The sequence below is a fragment of the Salvelinus fontinalis genome, chromosome 29 (genome assembly GCF_029448725.1).
Source record: "Salvelinus fontinalis isolate EN_2023a chromosome 29, ASM2944872v1, whole genome shotgun sequence".
NCBI classification, from domain to species: Eukaryota; Metazoa; Chordata; class Actinopteri; order Salmoniformes; family Salmonidae; genus Salvelinus; species Salvelinus fontinalis.
The window spans coordinates 9119842-9147341 of NC_074693.1; the positions used below are offsets into that span (position 1 = coordinate 9119842).

At 45.4% G+C, this 27500-nt stretch overlaps 1 protein-coding gene across 7 annotated transcripts in view; it reads left to right on the top strand.

The window, feature by feature from the left end:
• Nucleotides 1–27500, top strand: part of LOC129827392 (actin-binding LIM protein 3-like) — a 102021-nt gene that overhangs the window by 35625 nt on the left and 38896 nt on the right. For all 7 annotated transcript variants that reach the window (XM_055888184.1, XM_055888183.1, XM_055888179.1 and 4 more), the window contains exons 3-6: nucleotides 11490–11673; nucleotides 12743–12858; nucleotides 13472–13598; nucleotides 13979–14072. In XM_055888184.1, coding sequence (XP_055744159.1) covers nucleotides 11490–11673; nucleotides 12743–12858; nucleotides 13472–13598; nucleotides 13979–14072 — 521 coding nt within the window. The remainder of the gene's footprint in view (nucleotides 1–11489; nucleotides 11674–12742; nucleotides 12859–13471; nucleotides 13599–13978; nucleotides 14073–27500) is intronic.

Sequence of the window (27500 nt, forward strand, 5' to 3'; positions counted from 1 at the left end):
CACACGCACATACACACGCACATACACACACTCACCCAGTTAGCTCTGATATATATTGTTTATTGTGTTTATTGGTTGGTGATGTGTTCTGTGTGAGTAGCATTAACTTCTCCATAGTCACTGATCTAAGGTCAGTTTTTGTCTTGTAAGAATTTGTTGGCGAGTGGGTAACCCGCCTCTGCCATCCGTTCTATTAGCCAACGTGCAATCACTGGAGAATAAACTGGATGAACTCCGTTCGAAACTATCCTACCAACGTGACATTAAAAACTGTAATATCTTATGTTTCACAGAGTCGTGGCCGAACGACGAAACGGATAACATACAGTTTGCTGGGTTTTCAGTTCATCGGCAGTACAGAACAGTTACGTCTAACGAGGGGTGAGGGTGTCTGTCTATTTGTCAATAACAGCTGGTGCGCAATGTCTAATATTAAGGTACTGTGAGGTATTGCTCGCCTGAGGTAGAGTACCTCATGATACGCTGTAGACCACACTATCTATCAAGAGAGTTTTCATCTATATTTTTCTATTTACCACCATAAACTGACGCTAAGGCTGCTGTATAAGGCCATAAGCAAACAAGAAAATGCTCATCCAGAAGCGGCGCTCCTAGTTGCCAGGGACTTTAATGCAGGCCAAAGAAAATCTGTTTCATCTTATTTCTATCAGCATGTGCAAACAGAGGGGAAAAAAACTCTTGACCACCTCCACACACAGAGACGGCTACAAAGCTCTCCCTCGCCCTCCAGTTGGAAAATCTGACCATTACTCTATCCTCCACTCGGTGGCCATGACCAATATGACCAATACATATCGTCCTGCTAATAACAGGGTTAATAACATACCTGTGATAATATTTTAGGGGCTTTTATATAATTCTAAATTTATAATAATTATAATAATAATCGCTCTGTTTATAAAATAACAATATTTTGGAGATGATTTTGCTTTCAAATAACATAAATTGAGCGAGGAAAAGGCCATTCTTGAACATGCAGTGAGACATTGTTACTAATTTAAAAATAAAGCCACTTTTTTTATTTTTGAATTATTTATTTACTTTTTTAGAGGGAGAGAAACCAAAAACCTACAGTCATCTCATGGGTCTCCCGGTCAAGGTTGGCACAGGTATTGAACCAGCATCTGTAACAATACAGGTTTAATCCAAAATGGTGTAGCAGTCAGGCGTCTTTTGTCGTCGTCTTGTTGTGTCCTTCACATATATCTTTTTATATCTTTTTTCTTTGCATATATTTAAAGAAATATTTTTCTTAACCCCAACTTCAACATACTCTCCTGCAACCCGCCTCACCCAATTTAGTATGGATCTGCTATTTTCTTTACATTAGAACTGGAAACCCAAACAGAAGCTAGCCAGCTAACTAGCTAATAGCTAATAGTCAGCTAGCCACTGCTAGCGGTCATCAGCTAACCTTTAGCCTTTAGCCCTTTAACTCCTGCCAGTCAGCACAACGCGATTCAACTCAGAGCTTATCGGACTTCTTTTTCTCTGGACCCTTTAACTACACGGACCTCTGCTGAACCATCACGACTGGTCTGCCAACGTAACTGCACGAAGGGGCTACAACAGACTTCTTCCATTGCGACGTCCCTCTAAGGCCCTTCTGCTAGCCTGCTAGCCCTGGCCAGCTAGCTGTCTGAATCGCCGTGTCTCCAGGCCGCCCTGCTACTCACTGGACTCAATGATCACTCAGCTACGCATGCCTCTCCCTAATGTCAATATACCTTGTCCATAGCTGTTTTGGTTAGTGATTATTGTCTTATTTAACTGTAGAGCCACCAGCCTTGCTCAATATACCTCAGCTAACCCTCTTGTCCCACCTCCCACACATGCATGACCACACCTGGTTTAATTGATGTCTCTAGAGACATTAGCACTCTCATCGTCACTCAATCCCTAGGTTTACCTCCACTGTACTCACATCCTACCATACCTTTGTCTATACATTATGCGTTGAATCTATTCTACCGAACCCAGAAACCTGCTCCTTTTACTCTCTCTTTCGAACACACTAGACGACCAGTTCTTATAGCCTTTAGCCGTACCCTTATCCTACTACTCCTCTGCTTCTCTGGTGATGTAGAGGTTAATCCAGGCCCTGCAGTGCCTAGCTCCACTCCCATTCCCCAGACACTCTCATTTGTTGACTTCTGTAACCTTAAAAGCCTTGGTTTCATGCATGTTAACATTAGAATCGTCCTCCCTAAGTTTGTTTTATTCACTGCTTTAGCACACTCTGCCAACCCATATGTCCTAGTCGTGTCTGAATCCTGGCTTAGGAAGGCCTCCAAAAACCCTGACATTTCCATCCCTAACTATAACATTTTCCGACAAGATAGAACTGCCAAAGGGGGCGGAGTTGCAATCCACGGCAGAGATAGCCTGCAGAGTTCTGTCTTACTATCCAGGTCTGTGCCCAAACAATTTCAGCTTCTACTTTTAAAAATCCACCTTTCTAGAAACAAGTCTCTCACCGTTGCCGCTTGCCCCCAGCTGTGCCCTGGACACCATATGTGAATTGATTACCCCCCCATCTATCTTCAGAGCTCGTGCTGTTAGGTGACCTAAACTGGGACATGCTTAACACCCCGGCCATCCTACAATCTAAGCTTGATGCCCTCAATCTCACACAAATTATCAATGAACCTACCAGGTACAACCCCAAATCCATAAACTCAGGCACCCTCATAGATATCATCCTAACCAACCTGCCCTCCAAATACACCTCTGCTGTCTTCAACCAGGATCTCAGCGATCACTGCCTCATTGCTTGCATGTGTAATGGGTCTGCGGTCAAACAACCACCCCTCATCACTGTCAAACGATCCCTAAAACACTTCAGCGATCAGGCCTTTCTAATCGAGCTGTCCCGGGTATCCTGGAAGGATATTGACCTCATTCCGTCAATAGAAGATGGCTGGTTATTCTTTAAAAGTGCTTTCCTCACAATCTTAAATAAGCATGCCCCATTCAAAAAATGTAAAACCAGGAACAGATATAGCTAGTGATTCACTCCAGACCGGACTGCCCTTGACCAGCACAAAAACATCCTGTGGCATACTGCATTCAAATTGAATAGCCCCCGCGATATGCAACTTTTCAGGGAAGTTGGGAACCAATATACACAGGCAGTTAGGAAAGCAAAGGCTAACTTTTTCAAAGAGAAATTTGCATCCTGCAGCACAAACTCCAAAAACTTCTGGGACACTGTAAAGTCCATGGAGAATAAGAGCACCTCCGATAAATCCACGATAATTGAGAATTTCAATAAGCATTTTTCTATGGCTGGCCATGCTTTCCACCTGGCCACCCATACCCTGGTCAACAAATCTAGAACCGGCTTCCGATTTCGCAACAAAGCCTCCTTCACTCATGCTGCCAAACGTACCCTTGTAAAACTGACTATTCTACCGATCCTTGACTTCGGCGATGTCATTTACAAAATAGCCTCCAACACTCTACTCAGCAAATTGAATGCAGTCTATCACAGTGCCATCCGTTTTGTCACCAAAGCCCGATATACTACCCACCAGGTCATCTATAAGTCTTTGCTAGGTAAAGCCCCGCCTTTTCTCAGTTCACTGGTCACCATAGCAGCACCCACCCATAGCACGTGCTCCAGCAGGTATATTTCACTGGTCATCCCCAAAGCCAACACCACCTTTGGACGCCTTTCCTTCCAGTCCTCTGCTGCCAATGACTGGAACGAACTGCAAAACCCACTAAAGCTGGAGACTCATATCTCCCTCACTAACTTTAAGCAACAGCTGTCAGAGCATCTCACAGATCACTACACCTGTACATAGCCCATCTGTAAATCGCCCATCCAACTACCTCATCCCCATACTGTTATATTTTTTGTGCTCCTTTGCACCCCAGTATCTCTACTTGCACATTTATCTTCTGCACATCTATCACTCCAGTCTCTATCACGCCAGTGTTTAATTGCTAAATTGTAATTATTTCGCCACTATGACCCATTTATTGCCTTACCTCCCTTATCTTACCTCATTTGCAGACACTGTATATATATATTTTTTCTATTGTGTTATCTTTGACTGTATGTTTTGTTTATTCCATGTGTAACTCTGTGTTGTTGTTTGTGTCACACGGCTTTGCTTTATCTTGGCCAGGTCGCAGTTGTAAATGAGAATTTGTTCTCAACTAGCTTGCCTGGTTAAATAAAGGTGAAATCTTTCTTTTAAAAGGTTGCAGTGCTTTGCAGGGTCTTAGATTGTTGCGCCACTCAGGCACTGTACAACAAATCTAGTCAGGAGTGGGCTAGACTACAACAGTAAGAGCAAAATAATCCTAACAAAATAAAATAATAAAAACCTTAGTGTAACAACAGTTTTAGTAAGTAATACTGAAGTCGTACACAATTATCAGTTTCTATTTAGGTTTATGTCGCCCATTCATTGTCAGATAGAGACACAGTAGGACCCAAAAGCATAATAAGTCCTCTACCTCCCCCTTGCGCTGGTCTGGAGCAATGAAGTGGTGATGCAGGTTACCATACTAAACCACAAATGACCTCTAATTACTTCATCATAATCACAAAACGTTTAATGGAGCAACCACTATAGTCACTTTACCCCTACCTACATGTATATTATAATTTACTTAGACTAACCTGTTCCCTCGCACATTGACTCGGTACCGGTACCCCCTGTATATAGTCTCATTATTACTATTTTATTGTGTTACTTTTTTTATTTTCTTTATTTTAAATGTTTTACTTTAGTTTATTTTGTAAATATTTTCTTAACTCTATTTTCTTAAAATTGCATTGTTGGTTAAGGGCTAAGGGCTTGTAGGTAAGCATTTCCCTGTAAGGTCTACACCTGTTGTATTCGGGACATGTTGTGACCTGTTGTATTCGGGACATGTGACAAATTTGATTTGATTTGAGAGAGAGAGAGAGAGACAGAGAGAGAGACAGAGAGAGAGACAGAGAGAGAGACAGAGAGAGAGACAGAGAGAGAGACAGGGAGAGAGACGGAGAGAGAGACAGGGAGAGAAACTGAGATGGAGACGGAGACGGAGACGGAGGGAGAGAGAGAGAGAGAGAGAGAGAGAGAGAGAGAGAGAGAGAGAGAGAGAGAGAGAGAGAGAGAGACAGAGAGAGAGACAGAGAGAGAGGGAGAGAGACAGCGACAGAGACAGAGACAGAGACAGAGACAGAGGGAGAGAGACGGAGACGGAGACGGAGACGGAGAGGGAGAGAGAGAGAGAGAGAGAGAGAGAGAGAGAGAGAGAGAGAGAGAGAGAGAGAGAGAGAGAGAGAGAGAGGGAGAGAGAGAGAGAGAGAGAGAGAGAGAGAGAGAGAGAGAGAGAGAGAGAGAGAGAGAGAGAGGGAGAGGGAGAGGGAGAGAGAGAGAGAGAGAGAGAGAGGGAGAGGGAGAGGGAGAGGGAGAGGGGGGGAAAGAGAGAGAGGGAGAGGGAGAGGGAGAGGGAGAGGGGGGGAAAGAGAGAGAGTGCTAGATGCTGATTCACTGATCTGATTTAAACGTATTGATCCTCTGGGTTTGCTGACTCCCACTCCTACCGTGTGTGTGGTCGTGTAAGCTTTAGAAGGCCCACTGACCTTTTAGGAACCTCGCCCACTAGAGTTAATACAGTTTCTCTCTTCACTTGACCTTACAGACAAATAGCTGTGGAGAATATCAACTCTGTTTACTATAACAACCCACACATGTACATGTAGTCTCCAGTGGCTATTTTAGCATATACATCTTGGTGGGTCAAACTCCCCCCAGAACATGTGGATGCATGCCAGCAACACAACACAATACATTAATTGCACTATAACGGTGACAACGAGTTTCTACATACTCTTAGGGCCTACATAAAGCTGTCCATACAGCAGAATCCCAACAGCAGTCCCAACATCTTACCACAGCTACACCTGGCTATCAGCAGAGCCTTGTCTGGCAGCGAAACAGTTCATTCAGACTAATTTACAAAATGAATCCCAAACGTTACTAATAAACTTATCCAAACAAGTCAAACAACGTTTATAATCAAACGTTAGGTATCCTAATACGCAAATAAACGATATATTGTAAGACGGAGAATAGTATGTTCATTACCGGAGATAAATAAGATAGAAGGCGTTTTCCTCCAAGCTCTTGGAAACACTACAGCCAAAATGGGAGCCACCTAGAAAAACTACAATTTCTGGGTCATTTTTCCAAAAACCAGCCTGAAACTCTTTCTAAAGACTGTTGACATCTAGTGGAAGCCCTAGGAACTGCAATCTGGGAGGACTTGGCCTTATTATTAAAATACTAGCCATTGATAATAGTGGTAAGCTGAAATGTTTTTTTTCTGGATGGATTGTCCTCGGGTTTTCACCGGCCATATCAGTTCTTTATACTCACAGACATTATTTTAACAGTTTTAGAAACTTTAGAGTGTTTTCTATCCAAATCTACCAATCATATTCTAGCTTCTGGGCCTGAGTAACAGGCAGTTTACTTTGGGAACGCTTTTCATCCGGATGTCAAAATACTGCCCCCTACCCCAGAGAGGTTAAGACATAGGAAGGACGTAGTCAATATAACTATTTGTTCAGCACTTTTGAAATGTACATCGACAGAATTCAGAAGATGGGCCGTTCTTGCAGCGTTCTCCCTGTACACCAAGTCAGAACTGTAGGATAAATAAATGGGGGCATATAAGCAGACAAGTCAGAACAGGAGGCTAAGTTATAAGGGGCACCTTGTTGTGCTGTGCTCACTTGAGCAGGAAGGTGGCGCGGAGGTCCTTCGTGGGCAAATGTTGTCATAAAAAATGTGTCATCAAAGTCAGGCATTCTCTGGATTTATAGAGCTTTTAAGACAACAGGGAACTCAGGAAAAAACAAAGTTGAATCATGACATCAGTGATCTTCAGGTCAGAGCTCTAGAAAGAGGCCTGAGTTCCTGACTTGAAATTCTGAGTTGGATGACCGTTCAAAACGTATTTTCCCAGTCGGAGCTCATTTTTTTTCAGAGTTCCCAGTTGTCTTGAACCACTGAAATCTGAGATTTCACAGTTTTGAGTTACCAGATGTTTTGAACGTGGCAGAAGTCATTGTAACGGCAGTTCTCCTCCTCTTCATCTGAAGAGGAGGAGTATTGAGGGAACCAAGGCGCAGCGTAGTGAAATGACATAATTTTATTAACGAAAACACGAACTTGACTAAACTAACAAAAACAACAAACGGTGTAGACAGACCTAGACGACGAACTTACATAAAACAAGAAGAACGCATGAATAGGAAACATAGGCTACACAAACCGAACAAACCGTAAACAGTCCCGTGTGGTGTACAGACACAGACACGGAAGACAATCACCCACAACGAACACTGTGACAACGCCTACCTAAATATGACTCTTAATTAGAGGAACGCCAAACACCTGCCTCTAATTAAGAGCCATACCAGGCAACCCAAAAACCAACATAGAAACAGAAAACATAGAATGCCCACCCAAACTCACGTCCTGACCAACTAACACATATAACAAACTAACAGAAATAGGTCAGGAACGTGACAGTCATGCTGGATTGACAGCATTGTCAATGTTGAATGTTTAGACCCTTAAACCCAGACTTGGACCACACACCAACTGCACTGAATAGCAGACTAGTGATTGCTTTGCAATGTTTTACAGTTAGTCACTGATTCCTTCCAAACCACTCATTGTTGAATTTGCGATTTCCAACTTGTTGTGTAATGTTTATGTCCAATGGTCGATGTTTTTTTTTTTAGCTATCATTTCTCTTTATCATTTTTGTTCATATGGTAAGGTTTGAAAAGGATTTGCCAGTAGATTGTCGACTTCATGATGATGACTGCAAGCTAAGTTTTTGAAAGTATGATGTTGACATGATCAGCCCAATCAAGCTACGGTAGATATAACGGGATTTTACGTTATTTTATCTGTGGCCAATGATCTTGAGCATTCTTGGATGGGCACTTCTAATGTAACTCTATGGAAGCACACATGGGACTATTTTAGCTCTCCTTGTAGATTTTGCGGTGAGGTAGTGTCCCCATGAGTGACAGAACACGTAGCCAATCACTGCCCAATTAGAGAACATTACCAACCCCTACGCTCCCTATTTTCCGCTGGCTGCCCCACCACCACAGAAAACACTGAGCTAGGATAAAACACTTGCATTTTGGAGCTGCCTTACTCAAGAAAACAAAAGAAGAGACCGTGTTGGCGACCAGCCCTGAATGACGGGTCGCCACTGGTAGTCTCTCTCTTTCTCTCTCCATTCCCCTCCCTTTCTCTCTCCATTCCCCTCTCTTTCTCTCTCCATTCCCCTCTCTTTCTCTCTCCATTCCCCTCTCTTTCTCTCTCCGTTCCCCTCTCTTTCTCTCTCCATTCCCGTCTCTTTCTCTCTCCGTTCCCCTCTCTTTCTCTCTCCATTCCCCTCTTTTTCTCTCTCCATTCCCCTCTCTTTCGCTCTCCATTCCCCTCTTTCTCTCTCCATTCCCCTCTCTTTCCCTCTCTTTCTCTCTACGTTCCCCTCGCTTTCTCTCTCCATTCCCGTCTCTTTCTCTCTCCGTTCCCCTCTCTTTCTCTCTCCATTCCCCTCTCTTTCTCTCTCCATTCCCCTCTCTTTCTCTCTCCATTCCCGTCTCTTTCTCTCTCCATTCCCCTCTCTTTCTCTCTCCATTCCCCTCTCTTTCTCTCACCATTCCCCTCTCTTTCTCTCTCCGTTCCCCTCTCTTTCTCTCTCCGTTCCCCTCGCTTTCTCTCTCCATTCCCCTCTCTTTCTCTCTCCGTTCCCCTCTCTTTCTCTCTCCATTCCCCTCTCTTTCTCTCTCCGTTCCCCTCTCTTTCTCTCTCCGTTCCCCTCTCTTTCTCGCTCCCATTCCCCTCTCTTTCTCTCTCCATTCCCCTCTCTTTCGCTCTCCATTCCCCTCTTTCTCTCTCCGTTCCCCTCTCTTTCTCTCTCCATTCCCCTCTCTTTCCCTCTCTTTCTTTCTCCGTTCCCCTCTCTTTCCCTCTCTTTCTCTCTCCATTCCCGTCTCTTTCTCTCTCCGTTCCCATCTCTTTCTCTCTCCGTTCCCCTCTCTTTCTCTCTCCATTCCCCTCTCTTCCCCTCTCTTTCTCTCTCCGTTCCCCTCTCTTTCTCTCTCCGTTCCCCTCTCTTTCTCTCTCCGTTCCTCTCTCTTTGTCTCTCCGTTCCCCTCTCTTTCTCTCTCCATTCCCCTCTCTTTCCCTCTCTTTCTCTTTCCGTTCCCCTCTCTTTCTCTCTCCGTTCCCCTCTCTTTCTCTCTCCGTTCCCCTCTCTTTCCCTCTCTTTCTCTCTCCATTCCCCTCTCTTTCTCTCTCCGTTCCCCTCTCTTTCCCTCTCTTTCTCTCTCCATTCCCGTCTCTTTCTCTCTCCGTTCCCCTCTCTTTCTCTCTCCGTTCCCCTCTCTTTCTCTCTGCATTCCCCTCTCTCTCTCCATTCCCCTCTCTTTCTCTCTCCATTCCCCTCTCTTTCTCTCTCATTCCCCTCTCTTTCTCTCTCCATTCCCCTCTCTTTCTCTCTCATTCCCCTCTCTTTCCTTCTCTTTCTCTCTCCATTCCCGTCTCTTTCTCTCTCCGTTCCCCTCTCTTTCTCTGTCCGTTCCCCTCTCTTTCTCTCTCCGTTCCCCTCTCTTTCTCTCTCCATTCCCCTCTCATTCACTCTCCGTTCCCCTCTCTTTCTCTCTCCATTCCCCTCTCTTTCTCTCTCCATTCCCCTCTCTTTCTCTCTCCATTCCCCTCTCTTTCTCTCTCATTCCCCTCTCTTTCTCTCCCCATTCCCCCTCTCTTTCTCTCTCATTCCCCTCTCTTTCCCTCTCTTTCTCTCTCCATTCCCGTCTCTTTCTCTCTCCGTTCCCCTCTCTTTCTCTCTCCGTTCCCCTCTCTTTCTCTCTCCATTCCCGTCTCTTTCTCTCTCCATTCCCGTCTCTTTCTCTCTCCGTTCCCCTCTCTTTCTCTCTCCATTCCCCTCTCTTTCTCTCTCCATTCCCCTCTCTTTCTCTCTCCATTCCCCTCTCTTTCACTCTCATTCCCCTCTCTTTCTCTCTCCATTCCCCTCTCTTTCTCTCTCATTCCCCTCTCTTTCCCTCTCCGTTCCCCTCTCTTTCTCTCTCCGTTCCCCTCTCTTTCTCTCTCCGTTCCCCTCTCTTTCTCTCTCCGTTCCCCTCTCTTTCTCTCTCCATTCCCCTCTCTTTCTCTCTCCATTCCCCTCTCTTTCGCTCTCCGTTCCCCTCCCTTTCTCTCTCCATTCCCCTCTCTTTCTCTCTCCATTCCCCTCTCTTTCTCTCTCCATTCCCCTCTCTTTCTCTCTCCATTCCCCTCTCTTTCTCTCTCTCTCTTCTCATGGAGAACTTGGTGGTGTGTGATGAAATGTAGGAAAGTCCTTTTGTTCCGTCTCACTGATCTATAATGAAGTAGTCGTTTCTGGATCTTCTGGAGAAAATGAGTTTTCCACACTGTCTTTATTTTCACATCACAGCAAACTGTTAGCCACAAACTGCATACACGACACCCAGACACACACACACAACCATGTTTATGTCTGTCTTGTCTTTATTTTCTGTCTGGAGAAGCAGGGAGGAGGAAACTTAATGAAGCCCAACAAAGTTCCTCTCTGTCTGAACCACCACTAAACAACCCCCTGAGCTCCCCATAAAGCAGTAATTGGCTCATTTGGATCAGTTTACTGTGGAAGTGGGGCAGATGTGACCAACTGGGTCCAAATCCAGGATATAGACTAGCTTTGCCACCTAAGCTAAAGCCGAGGAATTACTGTAGCTTGCTGCAATCAGTTTTGTATTTCGTTTTTTCCATGCTCGTTCATTTAGAATAGTTTGAGTGTTCAGTCTCTAACCTAATCCACCGTCTCCCTCTTTCGCTCTTTCTCTCTTTCTTTCCTCCTCTCCCTCCCTCTCTCTCCCATTCTCTCCCTCTCCCCCTCTCTCTCTTTCTCACTCCCCCCTCTCTGTCTCTCTTTCTCCCCTCACTCTCCCCCATCTCTCTCTCTCTCTCCCCGTCTCCCTCTCACTCCCCCCTCTCTGTCTCTCTTTCTCCCCTCACTCTCCCCCATCTCTCTCTCTCTCTCCCCGTCTCCCTCTCACTCCCCCCTCTCTGTCTCTCTTTCTCCCCTCACTCTCCCCCATCTCTCTCTCTCTCTCCCCGTCTCCCTCTCACTCCCCCCTCTCTGTCTCTCTTTCTCCCCTCACTCTCCCCCATCTCTCTCTCTCTCTCCCCGTCTCCCTCTCACTCCCCCCTCTCTGTCTCTCTTTCTCCCCTCACTCTCCCCCATCTCTCTCTCTCTCTCCCCGTCTCCCTCTCACTCCCCCCTCTCTGTCTCTCTTTCTCCCCTCACTCTCCCCCATCTCTCTCCCCATCCCCCCGTCTCTCTCTCCCCCGTCTCTCTCTCTCCCCCATCTCTTTCGCTCTCCCCCCATCTCTATCTCTCTCCAGTGTGTGGGTGTGACCTGGCTAGATCTGGGTTCTATCAGAAGAGTGGTGAGTACATCTGTACGTCAGACTACCAGCGTCTGTATGGGACTCGCTGTGACCGCTGTGACGGATTCATCACCGGGGAGGTAGTCTCTGCTCTGGGGAGGACCTACCACCCTACCTGCTTCGTCTGCAGTGTCTGCAGGTGCACACAAGCACACACATCCACGCACAGACACACACACACACCATGCACACACACACAAACAATCCATTCCTGATTGTTCAATTTGATCAAATGAAACAGTGAGTGTGAGGTTTAGCTATTTTGTAGTTAGCTCTGTCTTGCGTTTTCAGTGAACTGGTATTTAGAAAATGCAGCAGAGATGGTGGGAGACTGAGATACAGAGCGTGCTGTCAGATTGGGACAGAAATAGCAGCACTGCGTTTGTGGCCAGAGTAACGCAGCTTCCATTAAATATGTAGAGTAAAAACTTGAAAGCACAGAGCAAGGCTGACGGTGCAGAGAGTGTCTGGAGGAAGAGACACACACACACACACACACACACACACACACACACACACACACACACACACACACACACACACACACACACACACACACACACACACACACACACACACACACACACACACTCCTCTAGTCAACTACACTTCTAGTCTAGTACATCTAAGAACATCAGCTATCTGAAAGCATCAAACCGTGGTCTCCAGAAATGCCTGACAGCACACTAACATTCTGTAGGCCATCCAAGGACATCTTCCTCACAACCAAAGACATGATACCTGCTCTCACACAGCAAAAATTCACTGACAACACACACACACAGCCTTTTCTGGGTAAAGTATGAGGTTGTTCCTGCATGTGTCTAAAGCTGGGCTTTATAGGCTTCTGAGTTCATTTTTCTCAGTCACTGTGAAACCAGTTTGTTTAGTGTGTGTGTGTGTATGTGTGTGTGTGTGTGTGTGTGTGTGTGTGTGTGTGTGTGTGTGTGTGTGTGTGTGTGTGTGTGTGTGTGTGTGTGTGTGTGTGTGTGTGTGTGTGTGTGTGTGTGTGTGTGTGTGTGTGTGTGTGTGTGTGTGTGTGTGTGTCCTCATCCCGGCATGGCGTGAGAGCATTGGTTGTGCAGTGATGAGGACAATGACCAGGTGGCACCAGCTGCCTCCCATGGGCGCAGTGTGTGTGTGCTTGCATGCGTGCGTATGTGTACACAAGTGTGTGTATAAATCAGTGTGTATCTCCCCTCATGCAGGAAGCCGTTCCCTATCGGAGACAGAGTGACGTTCAGTGGGAAGGACTGTGTGTGTCAGCAGTGTTCTCACACACTTGTCACCTCCAACGAACCAATCAAGATCCACGGACCCAGCCGTAAGTTCCACCCTCTAGAGGTCTTCACGGGTCAGAAATGTTGTCCCTCTCTCACTTTTTTCTCTCACACCCCTAATTCTCTCATTTTTATTGTCGCCTATTTCCCCCTCCCCTCCCTCCGGTCTCTGGCCTCATCCCCCCCTCTCCCCTCCTCCTCCCTTTCCCACTCCACTCCCCCTCCACTCTCCCTTCTCTCTCTCTCCTCCACCCCCTCTCTCCCCCTTCTCACCCCCTCCCTCTCTCCCCCTTCTCCTTCCCTCTCCCCATCTCCCCCCTCCTCTCCCCCTCCCCCTTTCTCCCTCTTGCCTTCTCCTCCCCTCCCTCCCCCTCGCTCCCCCTCCCTCTCTCCCTCTCCCCCGATCCCCCCCTTCCTCCCTCTCCCCATCTCCCCCCTCTCCCCTTCTCCCAATCCCCCCCGACATCTCTCCCCCTCTCCCTCTCCCCTCCTCCTCCCTCCCCCTCTCCCCCTTCTCTCCCTCTTCCTCCCTCCCCCTCTCCCTTTCCCCATCTCCTCCTCCTCTTCCCCCTCCTCTCCCCCCTCCTCTCCCCCTTCCTCTCCCCATCTCCCCCCTCCTCTCAACCTACCTCCCACCCCTCCTCCCTCTCTCTCCAGACTGTTCAGGGTGTGGAGAGGATATAAAACAGGGACAGTCTCTGCTGGCGTTGGAGAAACAGTGGCATGTCAGCTGCTTCAAGTGTCAAACCTGCAACATGGTCCTCACTGGGGAATACATCAGCAAGTCAGTACACACACACACACACACACACACACACACACACACACACACACACACACACACACACACACACACACACACACACACACACACACACACACACACACACACACACACACACACACACACAACCACACACGCAGACATATATACACACAGACACTTGGGCATGCACACACACAGATAGACACACCACACACACACACACAGACAGAAACCACACACAAACACACACAACCACACACACAGACGTATATACACACAGGCATTTGGGCATGCACACACACAGACAGACACACCACACACACACACACACACACACACAGACAGACAGACACATATACACACACCTTTGATTGTAATTTTTTGCCTTTGTGTTTCAGGGACAATGTGCCGTACTGTGAGTCTGATTACCACGCTCAGTTTGGGATTAAGTGTGAGACGTGCAGCAGATACATCAGTGGACAGGTTCTGGAGGTGAGCACTCATACACACTCCCCCTGGGGACCTATACCGCCCTCTGTGGCCCTCCCCTCTCATCTCCTCTCCTCACCTCACCTCACCTCTTCTCTTTTCACCTTTCCTCTCCTCTCCTCTCCCCTCCTCACCTCTCATCTCCTCTTCTCTCCTCTCCTCTCCTCTCCTCTTCTCTTTTCACCTTTCCTCTCATCTCCCCTCCTCACCTCTCCCCTCCTCACCTCTCCTCTCCTCACCTCACCTCTCCTCTCCCCTCCTCACCTCTCATCTCCCCTCCTCACCTCTCCTCTCCCCTCCTCTCCTCTCCTCACCTCACCTCTCCTCTCCCCTCCTCACCTCTCCTCTCCCCTCCTCACCTCTCCCCTCCTCACCTCTCCTCTCCCCTCCTCACAACTCATCTTCCCTCCTCACCTCTCATCTCCTCTCATCACATCTCCTCTCCCCTCGTCACCTCTCCTCTCCCCTCCTCACCTCATTTCTCATCTCCCCTCCTCACCTCTCATCTCCTCTCATCACATCTTCCCTTCTCACCACATCTCATCTCCTCTCATCACATCTCCTCCCCTCTCCCCTCCTCACATCTCATCTTCCCCCCTCACCTCTCCTCTCCCCTCCTCACATCTCCTCTCCCCTCCTCACCTCTCCTCTCCTCTCATCACATCACATCTCCTCTCCTCTCCCCTCCTCACATCTCATCTCATCTCCTCTCATCACATCTCCTCTCCCCTCCTCACCTCTCATCTCCCCTCCTCACCTCTCATCTCCTCTCATCACATCTTCCCTCCTCACCTCTTATCTCCTCACCTCTCCCCTCCTCTCCTCCCTTCTCCTCTGTGTGTGTGAAGTGCTCTGTGCCTCTGCATCAGTCTGTCTCTCTCTGGGTTATTAATAGCTTCTACAACACGGCTGGCTTTATCTCATGGCCTGTGTTGGGTATGTGTCTGTATGTGTGTTTATGGTGTGTGCGTATGTGCGTGTGCGTGTGTGCGTGCGTGCGCTTGTGTGTGTGTGTGTGTGTGTGTGTGTGTGTGTGTGTGTGTGTGTGTGTGTGTGTGTGTGTGTGTGTGTGTGTGTGTGTGTGTGTGTGTGTGTGTGTGTGTGTGTGTGTGTGTGTGTGTGTGTGTGTTCAGATACCAATGCTGTAGCTGCAGTCTGTAACAGTCTGAGAGTCTTCATTTATTACTTTACTCAGAAAACATATGTAGTGTTTTGTTCATTAGTCCACTGATATGGTCCCAAAAAATGTTGCATGCCTCACCATGTCATCATATCATGCGAAACGTATCTCCACACATTTTGCTTTTTAAAACTTAACTGCTAACATGCACAATGTTTGGGACCATATTAACAGTGGACTAATGAACAAAATACTGTGAGATGTGTTTGGTCCTTTAAACAGTGGGAGAAGCGCATTTGATGAGATTGCTCCAGTAATGAGCAGTGAGAACACAGCAGAAGAAGAAGACCTCCTGCCTCTCTGTCTCTGTCGCCAAGGTCTAATAGACCATTAGAGCTAGCAGGCCTGTCCTTCCTCCTGCCTCTCTGTCTCTGTCGCCAAGGTCTAATAGACCATTAGAGCTAGCAGGCCTGTCCTTCCTCCTGCCTCTCTGTCTGTCTCCAAGGTCTAATAGCCCATTAGAGCTAGCAGGCCTGTCCTTCCTCCTGCCTCTCTGTCTCTGTCTCCAAGGTCTAATAGCCCATTAGAGCTAGCAGGCCTGTCCTTCCTCCTGCCTCTCTGTCTCTGTCGCCAAGGTCTAATAGCCCATTAGAGCTAGCAGGCCTGTCCTTCCTCCTGCCTCTCTGTCTCTGTCTTCAAGGTCTAATAGACCATTAGAGCTAGCAGGCCTGTCCTCCCTCCTGCCTCTCTGTCTGTCTCCAAGGTCTAATAGCCCATTAGAGCTAGCAGGCCTGTCCTTCCTCCTGCCTCTCTGTCTCTGTCTCCAAGGTCTAATAGCCCATTAGAGCTAGCAGGCCTGTCCTTCCTCCTGCCTCTCTGTCTCTGTCTCCAAGGTCTAATAGACCATTAGAGCTAGCAGGCCTGTCCTTCCTCCTGCCCCTCTGTCTCTGTCTCCAAGGTCTAATAGCCCATTAGAGCTAGCAGGCCTGTCCTTCCTCCTGCCTCTCTGTCTCTGTCTCCAAGGTCTAATAGACCATTAGAGCTAGCAGGCCTGTCCTTCCTCCTGCCTCTCTGTCTGTCTCCAAGGTCTAATAGACCATTAGAGCTAGCAGGCCTGTCCTTCCTCCTGCCTCTCTGTCTGTCTCCAAGGTCTAATAGACCATTAGAGCTAGCAGGCCTGTCCTTCCTCCTGCCTCTCTGTCTGTCTCCAAGGTCTAATAGCCCATTAGAGCTAGCAGGCCTGTCCTCCTTCCTGCCTCTCTGTCTCTGTCTCCAAGGTCTAATAGCCCATTAGAGCTAGCAGGCCTGTCCTCCCTCCTGCCTCTCTGTCTCTGTCTCCAAGGTCTCATAGACCATTAGAGCTAGCATGCCTGTCCTTCCTCCTGCCTCTCTGTCTCTGTCTCCAAGGTCTCATTGCCCATTAGAGCTAGCAGGCCTGTCCTTCCTCCTGCCTCTCTGTCTCTGTCTCCAAGGTCTCATAGACCATTAGAGCTAGCAGGCCTGTCCTTCCTCCTGCCTCTCTGTCTCTGTCTCCAAGGTCTCATAGCCCATTAGAGCTAGCAGGCCTGTCCTTCCTCCTGCCTCTCTGTCTCTGTCTCCAAGGTCTAATAGACCATTAGAGCTAGCAGGCCCAGCAGCCGTTAGAGACCCCAGGCCTCATTACAGACTCTTACCGTTAATGGCTGCCTCTGGGACCGCAGGTAAACGGGCCGTTCTCGAAACACACGAGCCGGAAGCTCGGAACATTGGAGACAGAAACAGGGCTCCCAGTGTGTGCTGAAGCCTCACTCTCAGAGCCACCTGAGACAGACGGAGGAAGCTGGTTGGAAATATGATTTAGTACTATACACTGATCTGTACAGGAAATTAATATTACACTAATCTGTACAGGAAATGAATAGTACACTGATATGTACAGGACATTATTATTACACTGATCTGTACAGGAAATTAATATGACACTGATCTGTACAGGAACCTTACATAATACTCTGTGATTATGCAGCTCAGGCCTTCTCTCGCTCTCTCGCTCTCTCGCTCTCTCTCTCTCTCTTTCTCTCTCTGTCTTTCTATCGTTCTCCCTTCATCTCTCACTCTCTCAGACACCTCATCATCTCCCTCACCCTATGCGTAATGTGTCTAGGTGGCCCAGAGGGATGGTTGTGCTAATTACAGAAGGAGGGCAAACGACTGTCCCAAATGACACCATTTCTCCAACCGAGTGCCCTACTATTGACCAGAGCCCTATGGGTCCTAGTGCACTACCTAGGAATAGGGTGCCATTTGGGAGGAACACTCAGTGTAGGAGCTGTTGAACAGAGGGGTCGCTATGAAGGCATTATTATTATTCCACTCACAGACTGAAGTATCATTAAGTAGGAGACCACTGACCATTAGAATGATTAGCTATCTTCGCAATATCTCTCTCTCTCTCGCTCTCTCTCTCTCTCTCTCTGTCTCTGTCTCTGTCTCTGTCTCTGTCTCTCTTCCTCTCTCTCTCTCTTTCTCTGTCTCTCTCTTGTCCACTCTCCCTCTCTCTCTCTCTCTCTCTCTCTGTATGTCTCTGTCTCTCTCTGTATCTCTCTATTTCTCTCTGTATCTCTCTCTCTCTGTATCTCTCTCTCTGTGTGTATCTCTCTCTCTCAATTCAATAGACTTTATTGACATGGCAAGTTAAATTACTTACATTGTCAAAGTATACATATAGATAAAATGGTGGGACCAACAACAATAATAATAGTAGTAGTGGAAATGGGATTACCATTAAGAGCAACTACAACAACAATATTAATGAGAATAACAATACACTAAAGCGATAGTAGTGAGCCAGTCTCAACATGACTGAGAAGACACATGACATGGTATGAAAGCCAAAACAAAACTAAATGGGAAATATTATTGACATGACATTGCAATTTTCACTCCCTGTCCCTAAGGTTGTGGCAGGAGGACACATATTTGGCTTTTCACCCAATACATACTTTGTACTGAATGAACATTTTGGGAAAGTAAGATTATCTTAGGTCTGAGTATTTGTCACAGTGTGATAGGAAATGCAGCTCTGTCTCTACCTCTCCCCTGGAGCAGAGTGAGCACAGCCTGTCCTCTCAGGGAAGCCAGGTTTGCCTGTGACAACAGGTCTCTATAGCCAGACTGTGCTCACTGAGTCTGTAGCTAGTCATTTCTTTCTCTCTCTCCCTGTCTGTCTCTATCCCTCTCTCAATTCAATTAAATTCAAGGGGCTTTATTGGCATGTTAAAATCGGCAAAGTAAGTGAAGTAGATAATACACACAAGTGAAATAAACAATAAAAATGAACAGTAAACATTACACTCACAGAAGATCCAAAAGAATAAAGACATCACAAATGTCACATTATGTCTATATACAGTGTTGTAACGATGTGCAAATGGTAAAAGTACAAAAGAGAAAATAAGTATCATAAATATGGGTTGTATTTACAATTGTGTTTATCATTCACTGGTTGCCCTTTTCTTGTGCCAACGGGTCACAGATATTGCTACTGTGATGGCACACTGTTGTATTTCACCCAGTAGATATGGGAGTTCATCAAAATTGGGGTCTGTCGTACGATAATTTGTTAAAAATCCAATTTGACATTTTCTCAGTCTGCTGTTTATTGTTTTCCAATTTTCCCAGAAATGGTTAGAGTCTATGGATTCTTCAATTACATTGAGCTGATTTCTGACGTGCTGTTCTTTCTTTTTCCGTAGTATATTTCTGTATTGTTTTAGTGATCAAATCAAATCAAATTTTATTTGTCACATACACCTGGTTAGCAGATGTTAATGCGAGTGTAGCGAAATGCTTGTGCTTCTAGTTCCGACCATGCAGTAATATCTAACAAGTAATCTAACATAACAATTTCACAACAACTACCTTATACACACAAGTGTAAAGAATGAATAAAAATATGTACATAAAAATATATGAATGAACGATGGCCGAACGGCATAGGCAAGATGCAGTAGATTGTAGAGGTTGACTGATAATGATTTTTCAACGCCGATACCGATACCGATTATTGGAGGACCAAAAAAGCCGATACCGATTAATCGGCAATTATTATTTTTTTTGTTGTAATAATGGCAATTACAACAATACTGAATGAACACTTATTTTAACTTAATATAATACATAAATTAAATAAATTTAGCCTCAAATAAATCATGAAACATGTTCGAATCAGGAACAAATCGACAACAGCCATCCTCGAAGCATCGTTACCAATCGCTCCACAAAAGCCGCGGCCCTTGCAGAGCATGGGGAAGAACACTCCAAGTCTCAGAGCGAGTGACGTCACCGATTGAAATGCTATTAGCGCGCACCCCGCTAACTAGCTAGTCATTTCACATCGGTTACACCAGCCTAATCTCGGGAGTTGATAGGCTTGAAGTCATAAACAGCTCACTGCTTGAAGCATTGCGAAGAGCTGCTGGCAAAACACACGAAAGTGCTGTTTGAATGAATGCGTACGAGCCTGCTGCTGCCTACCATCGATCAGTCAGACTGCTCTATCAAATATCAAATCATAGACTTAATTATAACATAATAACACACAGAAATACGAGCCTTTGGTCATTAATATGGTTGAATCCGGAAACTATCATTTCGAAAACAAAACGTTTATTCTTTCAGTGAAATACGGAACCATTCCGTATTTTATCTAACGGGTGGCATCCCTAAGTCTAAATATTGCTGTTACATTGTACAACCGTCAATGTTATGTCATAATAATTCTGGCTAATTAGTTCGCAACGAGCCAGGCGGCCCAAACTGTTGCATATACCCTGACTCTGCATGCAATGAACGCAAGAGAAGTGACACAATTTCACCTTGTTAATATTGCCTGCTAACCTGGATTTCTTTTAGCTAAATATGCAGGTTTAAAAATATTTACTTCTGTGTATTGATTTTAAGAAAGGCATTGATGTTTATGGTTAGGTACAGTCGTGCAACGATTGTGCTTTTTTTGCAAATGCGCTTTTGTTAAATCATCCCCTGTTTGGCGAAGTTGGCTGTCTTTGTTAGGAAGAAATAGTCTTCACACAGTTCGCAACGAGCCAGGCGGCCCAAACTGCTGCATATACCCTGACTCTGTTGCAAGAGAAGTGACACAATTTCCCTAGTTAAAAGAAATTCATGTTAGCAGGCAATATTAACTAAATATGCAGGTTTAAAAATATATACTTGTGTATTGATGTTTATGGTTAGGTACACGTTGGAGCAATGACAGTCCTTTTTCGCGAATGCGCACCGCATCGATTATATGCAACGCAGGACACGCTAGAAAAACTAGTAATATCATCAACCATGTGTAGTTAACTAGTGTGTCACGATCGTCGTAATATTGTAGAGAGGAGGACCAAGGCGCAGCGTGATAACAATACATTCTTCTTTAATTGAAGACGAAAACGAAGAACACTATACAAAACTAAACAAAACCAACAAACCGACGAACGTGAAACTATATAAACAATGTGCTGACATGCAACATAGACATAGTCATTCACCCACGAACTACCTAATGAATATGGCTGCCTAAATATGGTTCCCAATCAGAGACAACGATAGACAGCTGTCTCTAATTGAGAACCAATCTAGGCAACCATAGACATACATACACCTACACTGAACACTGCCCCATAAACATACAAAAAAACCTAGACAATACAAAACACATACATCCCCCATGTCACACCCTGACCTAACTAAAATAATAAAGAAAACAAAGATAACTAAGGCCAGGGTGTGACATAGTGATTATGATTAATTGATTAATTGTTTTTTATAAGATAAGTTTAATGCTAGCTAGCAACTTACCTTGGCTTCTTACTGCATTCGCGTAACAGGCAGGCTCCTCGTGGAGGGCAATGTAAGGCAGGTGGTTAGAGCGTTGGACTAGTTAACCGTAAGTTTGCAAGATTGAATCCCCGAGCTGACAAGGTAAAAATCTGTCGTTCTGCCCCTGAACAAGGCAGTTAACCCACCGTTCCTAGGCCGTCATAGAAAATAAGAATGTGTTCTTAACTGACTTGCCTAGATAAATAAAGGTGTACAAAAAAAAAAAGAATATCGACCAAATCGGTGTCCAAAAATACCGATTTACGATTGTTATGAAAACTTGATATCGGCCCTGATTAATCGGCCATTCCGATTAATCGGTCGACCTCTAGTAGAGGGTATAGAGTACAGTATATACATATGAGATGAGTAATCTAATGTAAACATTATATAAAATCAAATCAAAGTTTATTTGTCACGTGCGCCGAATACAACAGCATACAGCATTTCACATTACAGTGAAATGCTTACTTACAGGCTCTAACCAATAGTCCAAAAAAAGGTATGTGTGTGTGTGTGTGTGTGTGTGTGTGTGTGTGTGTGTGTGTGTGTGTGTGTGCGTGTGTGAGTGTGTAAGTAAGTAAAGAAATAAAACAACAGTAAAAAGACATTTGAAAATAACAGTAGCAAGGCTATATACAGACGCCGGTTAGTCAGGCTTATTGAGGTAGTATATACATGTAGGTATGGTTAAAGTGACTATGCATATATGATGAACAGAGAGTAGCAGTAGCGTAAAAAGAGGGGTTGGCGGGTGGTGGGACACAATGCAGATAAGCCTGGTTAGCCAATGTGCGGGACCACTGGTTGGTCGGGCCAATTGAGGTAGTATGTACATGAATGTATAGTTAACCTCTCTGGGATATTCGGGACGGTAGCGTCCCACCTCGCCAACTGCCAGTGAAATTGCAGGGCGCCAAATTCAAAATAACAGAAATCCCATAATTAAAATTCCTCAAACATACAAGTATTTTACACCATTCTAAAGATAAACTTGCTGTAAATCCAGCCACAGTGTCCGATTTCAAAAAGGCTTTACAACGAAAGCACACGAAACGATTATGTTAGGTCAGCACCTAGTCACAGAAAAACACAGCCATTTTTCCAGCCAAAGAGAGGTGTCGTCTCTTTGCTATCGTTAAGTTGAAGACTTATACGTTTTTATCATAGATTCCTGTAATTAGGGATTACGCGATCACTTGAGTAATAACGTAATTAATTAACTATGAATTCGAGGGCACCAGGGAAAGTTATTAGATTACAAAGTTATAATTTCCCAATATAACCTTTCAGATATTTTCATATCTGATCAATGGTCTTCTAATTAATGATTTATTTACTCTACCTCACGTTAGTCTCATTCCAAACGTCGTAAATTGTTGATTATCTGCACGAACCCAGTCTTCACTATGAGTCATCCATACATCAATCAGGGCGGTCCTTGGATTTAGTTCAAATACAACAGGGATTTGTATTTTCCTTCATTAAACATGTCAAAATCATATTACACAATTATACAAACAGTATCATACTCACTCATTCATTTTATACAACAAACAGGTGTAAACCTCATATCTGAGGTTATTATATAAACAGCGGTATGGTAATGTGGTCCCACAGTCTCTCCTGAGTTTCCCACATGGGGACAAATGGACATGTTAGCTGGGATCGTCACCGATCTTTCCTACTTTTGCAGGAACATGAAATATGTTCGTACCTCAAGTTCTGTGAGGTGCAAGAGAATTCATTTGTCCTGAAAGTTTACCCTCTGTCTATAATACTGTTGGCCATGAGGAGATTCTCAGGAATTTACGACATCTCTCTGTGATCACCGCATGGGTTGTGGTAGGAAAGGGAGAGGCACGGAGAGGGGGATGGGGTTTGCAGTACCCAAGCAGGCAACATCATGACAGAGGAGTGACAAAAAGCAGAAATAGAGATAAAATGAATCACTAACCTTTGATGATCTTCATCAGATGACACTCATAGGAATTCATGTTACACAATAGATGTATGTTTTGTTCGATAAAGTTAATATTTATATCCAAAAATCTCAGTTTACATTGCTGCGTTATGTTCAGTAGTTCCAAAACATCCAGTGATTTTGCAGAGAGCCACATCAATTTACAGAAATACTCATAATAAACATTGATAAAAGATACAATTGTTATGCATGGAATTATAGATAAACTTCTCCTTAATGCAACCGCTGTGTCAGATTTCAAAAAAACTTTCTGCAAAAAGCACACCATGCAATAATCTGAGTACGGCGCTCAGCCACAAAAAAACAAGCCATACAGATACCCGCCACGTTGTGGAGTCAACAGAAGTCAGAAATAGCATTATAAATATTCACTTACCTTTGATGATCTTCATCAGAATGCACTCCCAGGAATCCCAGTTCCACAATAAATGTTTGTTTTGTTCAATAAAGTCCATAATTTATGTCCAAATGCCTCCTTTTTGTTTGCGCGTTTAGTACACAAATCCAAACTCAGGAGGCGCGGGCAAGTCCAGGCGAAAGTTCAGACGAAAAGTCATATTACAGTTCGTAGAAACATGTCAAACGAAGTATAGAATCAATCTTTAGGATGTTTTTATCATAAATCTTCAATAATGTTTCAACCGGAGAATTCTTTTGTCTGTAGAAATGCAATGGAACGCAGCTAACTCTCACGGGAGAGCGCGAGACTGAGCTCGTGGCACTCTGCTAGACCCCTGACTCAAACAGCTCTCTTTCCCCCCTCCTTCACAGTAGAAGCATCAAACAAGGTTCTAAAAGCCTTAGGAAGTGCAATATGACCACATATACACTGTATATTTGATAGGCTATGACTTGAAAAACTACAAACCTCAGATTTCCCACTTCCTGGTTGGATTTTTCTCATGTTTTTGCCTGCCATATGAGTTCTGTTCTACTCACAGACATCATTCAAACAGTTTTAGAAACTTCAGAGTGTTTTCCATCCAAATCTACTAATTATATGCATATTATAGCTTTTAGAACTGCGTAGCAGGCAGTTTACTCTGGGCACCTTTTTATCCAAGCTACTCAATATTGCCCCCCAGTCCCAAAGAAGTTAAAGTGACTATGCATATATGGTAAACAGAGAGTAGTAGCAGCGTAAAAAGTGGGGTTGGGGGGGGGGCACATAATGCAAATTGTCCGGATAACCATTTGGTTACCTGTTCAGGAGTCTTATGCCTTGGGGGTAAAAACTGTTGAGAAGCCTTTGTCCGAGACTTGGCCCTCCGGTACTGCTTGCCATGCGGTAGTAGAGAGAACAGTCTATGACAATTTTTAGGGCCTTCCTCTGATACTGCCTGGTGTAGAGGTCCTGGATGGCAGGCAGCTTTGCCCCAGTGATGTACTGGGCTGTACGCACTACTCTCTGAAGTGCCTTGCGGTCGGAGGCCGAGCAATTGCCGTACCAGGCAGTGAACCAACCGGTCAGGATGCTCTCGATGTTGCAGTTGTAGAACCTTTTGAGGATCTCAGGACCCATGCCAAATCTTTTTAGTTTCCTGAGGGGGAATAGGCTTTGTCGTGCCCTCTTCACGACTGTCTTGGTATGTTTGGACCATTCTAGTTTGTTGTTGATGTGGACACCAAGGAACTTGAAGCTCTAAACCTACTCCACTACAGCCCCATCGATGAGAATGGTGGTTTGCTCGGTGCTCCTTTTCCTGTAGTCTACATTCATCTCCTTAGTCTTGGTTACGTTGAGGGATAGGTTGTTATTCTGGTACCCCCCGGCCAGGTCTCTGACCTCCTCCCTATAGGCTGTCTCGTCATTGTCGGTTGTCTCATCTGCAAACTTAAACTCAATGATGGTGTTGGAGTCGTGCCTGGCATTGCAGTCATGGATGAACAGGGAGTACAGGAGGGGACTGAGCACGCACCCCTGGGGAGCTCCAGTGTTGAGGATCAGCGTGGCAGATGTGTTGCTACCTACCCTGTCAGGAAGTCCAGGATCCAGTTGTAGAGGAGGTGTTTAGTCCCAGGTTCCTTAGCTTAGTGATGAGCTTTGAGGGTACTATGGTGTTGAATGCTGAGCTGTAGTCAATGAATAGCATTCTCTCATAGGTGTTCCTTTTGTCCAGGTGGGAAAGGGCAGTGTGGAGTGCAATAGAGATTGCGTCATCTGTTGATCTGTCTGGGCAGTATGCAAATTGGAGTGGGTCTAGAGTTTCTGGGATAATGGTGTTGATGTGAGCCATTACCAGCCTTTCAAAGCACTTCATGGCTACGGACGTGAGTCCTACGTGTCACTAGTCATTTAGGCTGGTTTCCTTTGTGTTCTTCGGCACAGGGACTATGGTGGTCTGCTTGAAACATGTTGGTATTAGAGACTCAATCAGGGACATGTTGAAAATGTCAGTGAAAACACCTGCCAGTTGGTCAGCACATGCCCGGAGCACACGTCCTGGTAATCCGTCTGGCCCCGCAGCCTTGTGTATGTTGACCTGTTTAAAGCTCTTACTCATGTTGGCTACGGAGAGCGTGATCAAACAGTCGTCCGTAACAACTGATGCACTCATGCATGCCTCAGTGTTGCTTGCCTCGAAGCGAGTATAGAAGTGATTTAGCTCGTCTAGTAGGCTCGTGTCACTGGGAAGTTTGCGGCTGTGCTTCCCTTCGTAGTCTGTAATAGTTTGCAAGCCCTGCCACACCCGACGAACGTCGGAGTTGGTGTAGTATGATTCAATCTTAGCCCTGTATTGACGCTTTGCCTGTTTCATGGTTCGTCGCAGGGCATAGCAGGATTTCTTGTAAGCTTCCGGGTTAGAGTCCCGCACCTTGAAAGCGGCAGCTCTACAGTTTAGCTCAGTGCGAATGTTGCCTGTACCCCAACCATTGCTTCTGGTTGGGGTATGTACGTACAGTCACTGTGGGGATGATGTCCTCGATGCACTTATTGATATAGCCAGTGACTAATGTGGTGTATTCATCAATGTCATCAGAGGAATCCAGGAACATGTTCCAGTCTGTGATAGCAAAACAGTCCTATAGTTTAGCATCTGCTTCATCTGACCACTTTTTTTATAGACCAATTCACTGGTGCTTCCTGCTTTCATTTTTGCTTGTAAGCAGGAATCAGGAGGATAGAGTTGTTGTCGGATTTACCAAATGGAGGGCGAGCGAGAGCTTTGTACGCGTCTTTGTGTGTGGAGTACAGGTGATCTACAATTTTTATCCCTCAGGTTGCACATTTACTATGTTGATAGAGATTTTGTAGAACTGATTTAAGTTTCCCTGCATTAAAGTCTCCGGACACTAGGAGCGCCGCCTCTGGGTGAGTGGTTTCCTGTTTTCTTATTTCCTTATACAGCTGACTGAGTGCGTTCTTAGTGCCAGCATCTGTGGTGGTAAATAAACAGCCACGAAAAGTATAGCTGAAAACTCTCTAGGCAAGTAGTGTGGCCTGCAATTTATCACAATATACTCTACTTCAGACGAGCAAATTCTAGAGACTTCATCAGATTTCGTGCACCAGCTGTTGTTTACAAATATGCACAGACCGCCCCCCCCCCCCCCCCCCCCCCTCGCGGAGTGTGCTGTTCTATCTTGCCGGTGCAGCGTATATCCCGCTAGCTGAATATCCATGTCGTCATTCAGCCACGATTCTGTGAAACATAGGATATTACAGTTTTTGATGTCCCGTTGGTAGGATATTCGTGATCGTACCGCGTCTAATTTATTGTCCAATGATTGCACGTTGGCGAGTAATATTGACGGTAACGGCTGCTTTCCTACTCGCCTTCTGCGGGTCCTGACGAGGCATCCGGCTCTTCATCCTCTGTACCTCCATCGCTTCGTTTTGCGAATAACTGGGATGTCGGCCCTGCCGGATGTTTGAAGAATATCATGTGTCTTGCTTGTTGTTGAAAAAAATCTTTGTCTAATCCGAGGTGAGTGATCACTGTCATATCCAGAAGCTCTTTTCTGCCATAAGATACGGCTGCAGAAACATTATGTACAAAATAAATGTACAAATATTGCGAAAAAAACACATAATAGCACAATTGGTTGGGCGCCCGTAAAACTGCTGATTTCATCCGGTGCCATTTTATATAATGTTGCATTGTTTAAAGTTGCTAGTGATACATTTAATACATCAATTTTTTCATTATTAAAGTGGCTAGAGATGACTCAGTATGTTGGCAGCAGCCACTCAATGTTAGTGATGGCTGTTTAACAGTCTGATGGCTTGAGATAGAAGCTGTTTTTCAGTCTCTCAGTCCCCGCTTTGATGCACCTGTACTGACCTCGCCTTCTGGATGATGTCGGGGTGAACAGGCAGTGGCTCGGGTGGTTGTTGTACCAGGCGGTGATACAGCCCGACAGGATGCTCTCGATTGTGCATCTGTAAAAGTTTGTGAGTGTTTTTGGTGACAAGCCGATTTCTCCTCCTTCTCAAGCCAAATTTCTTTTTGACCGAACC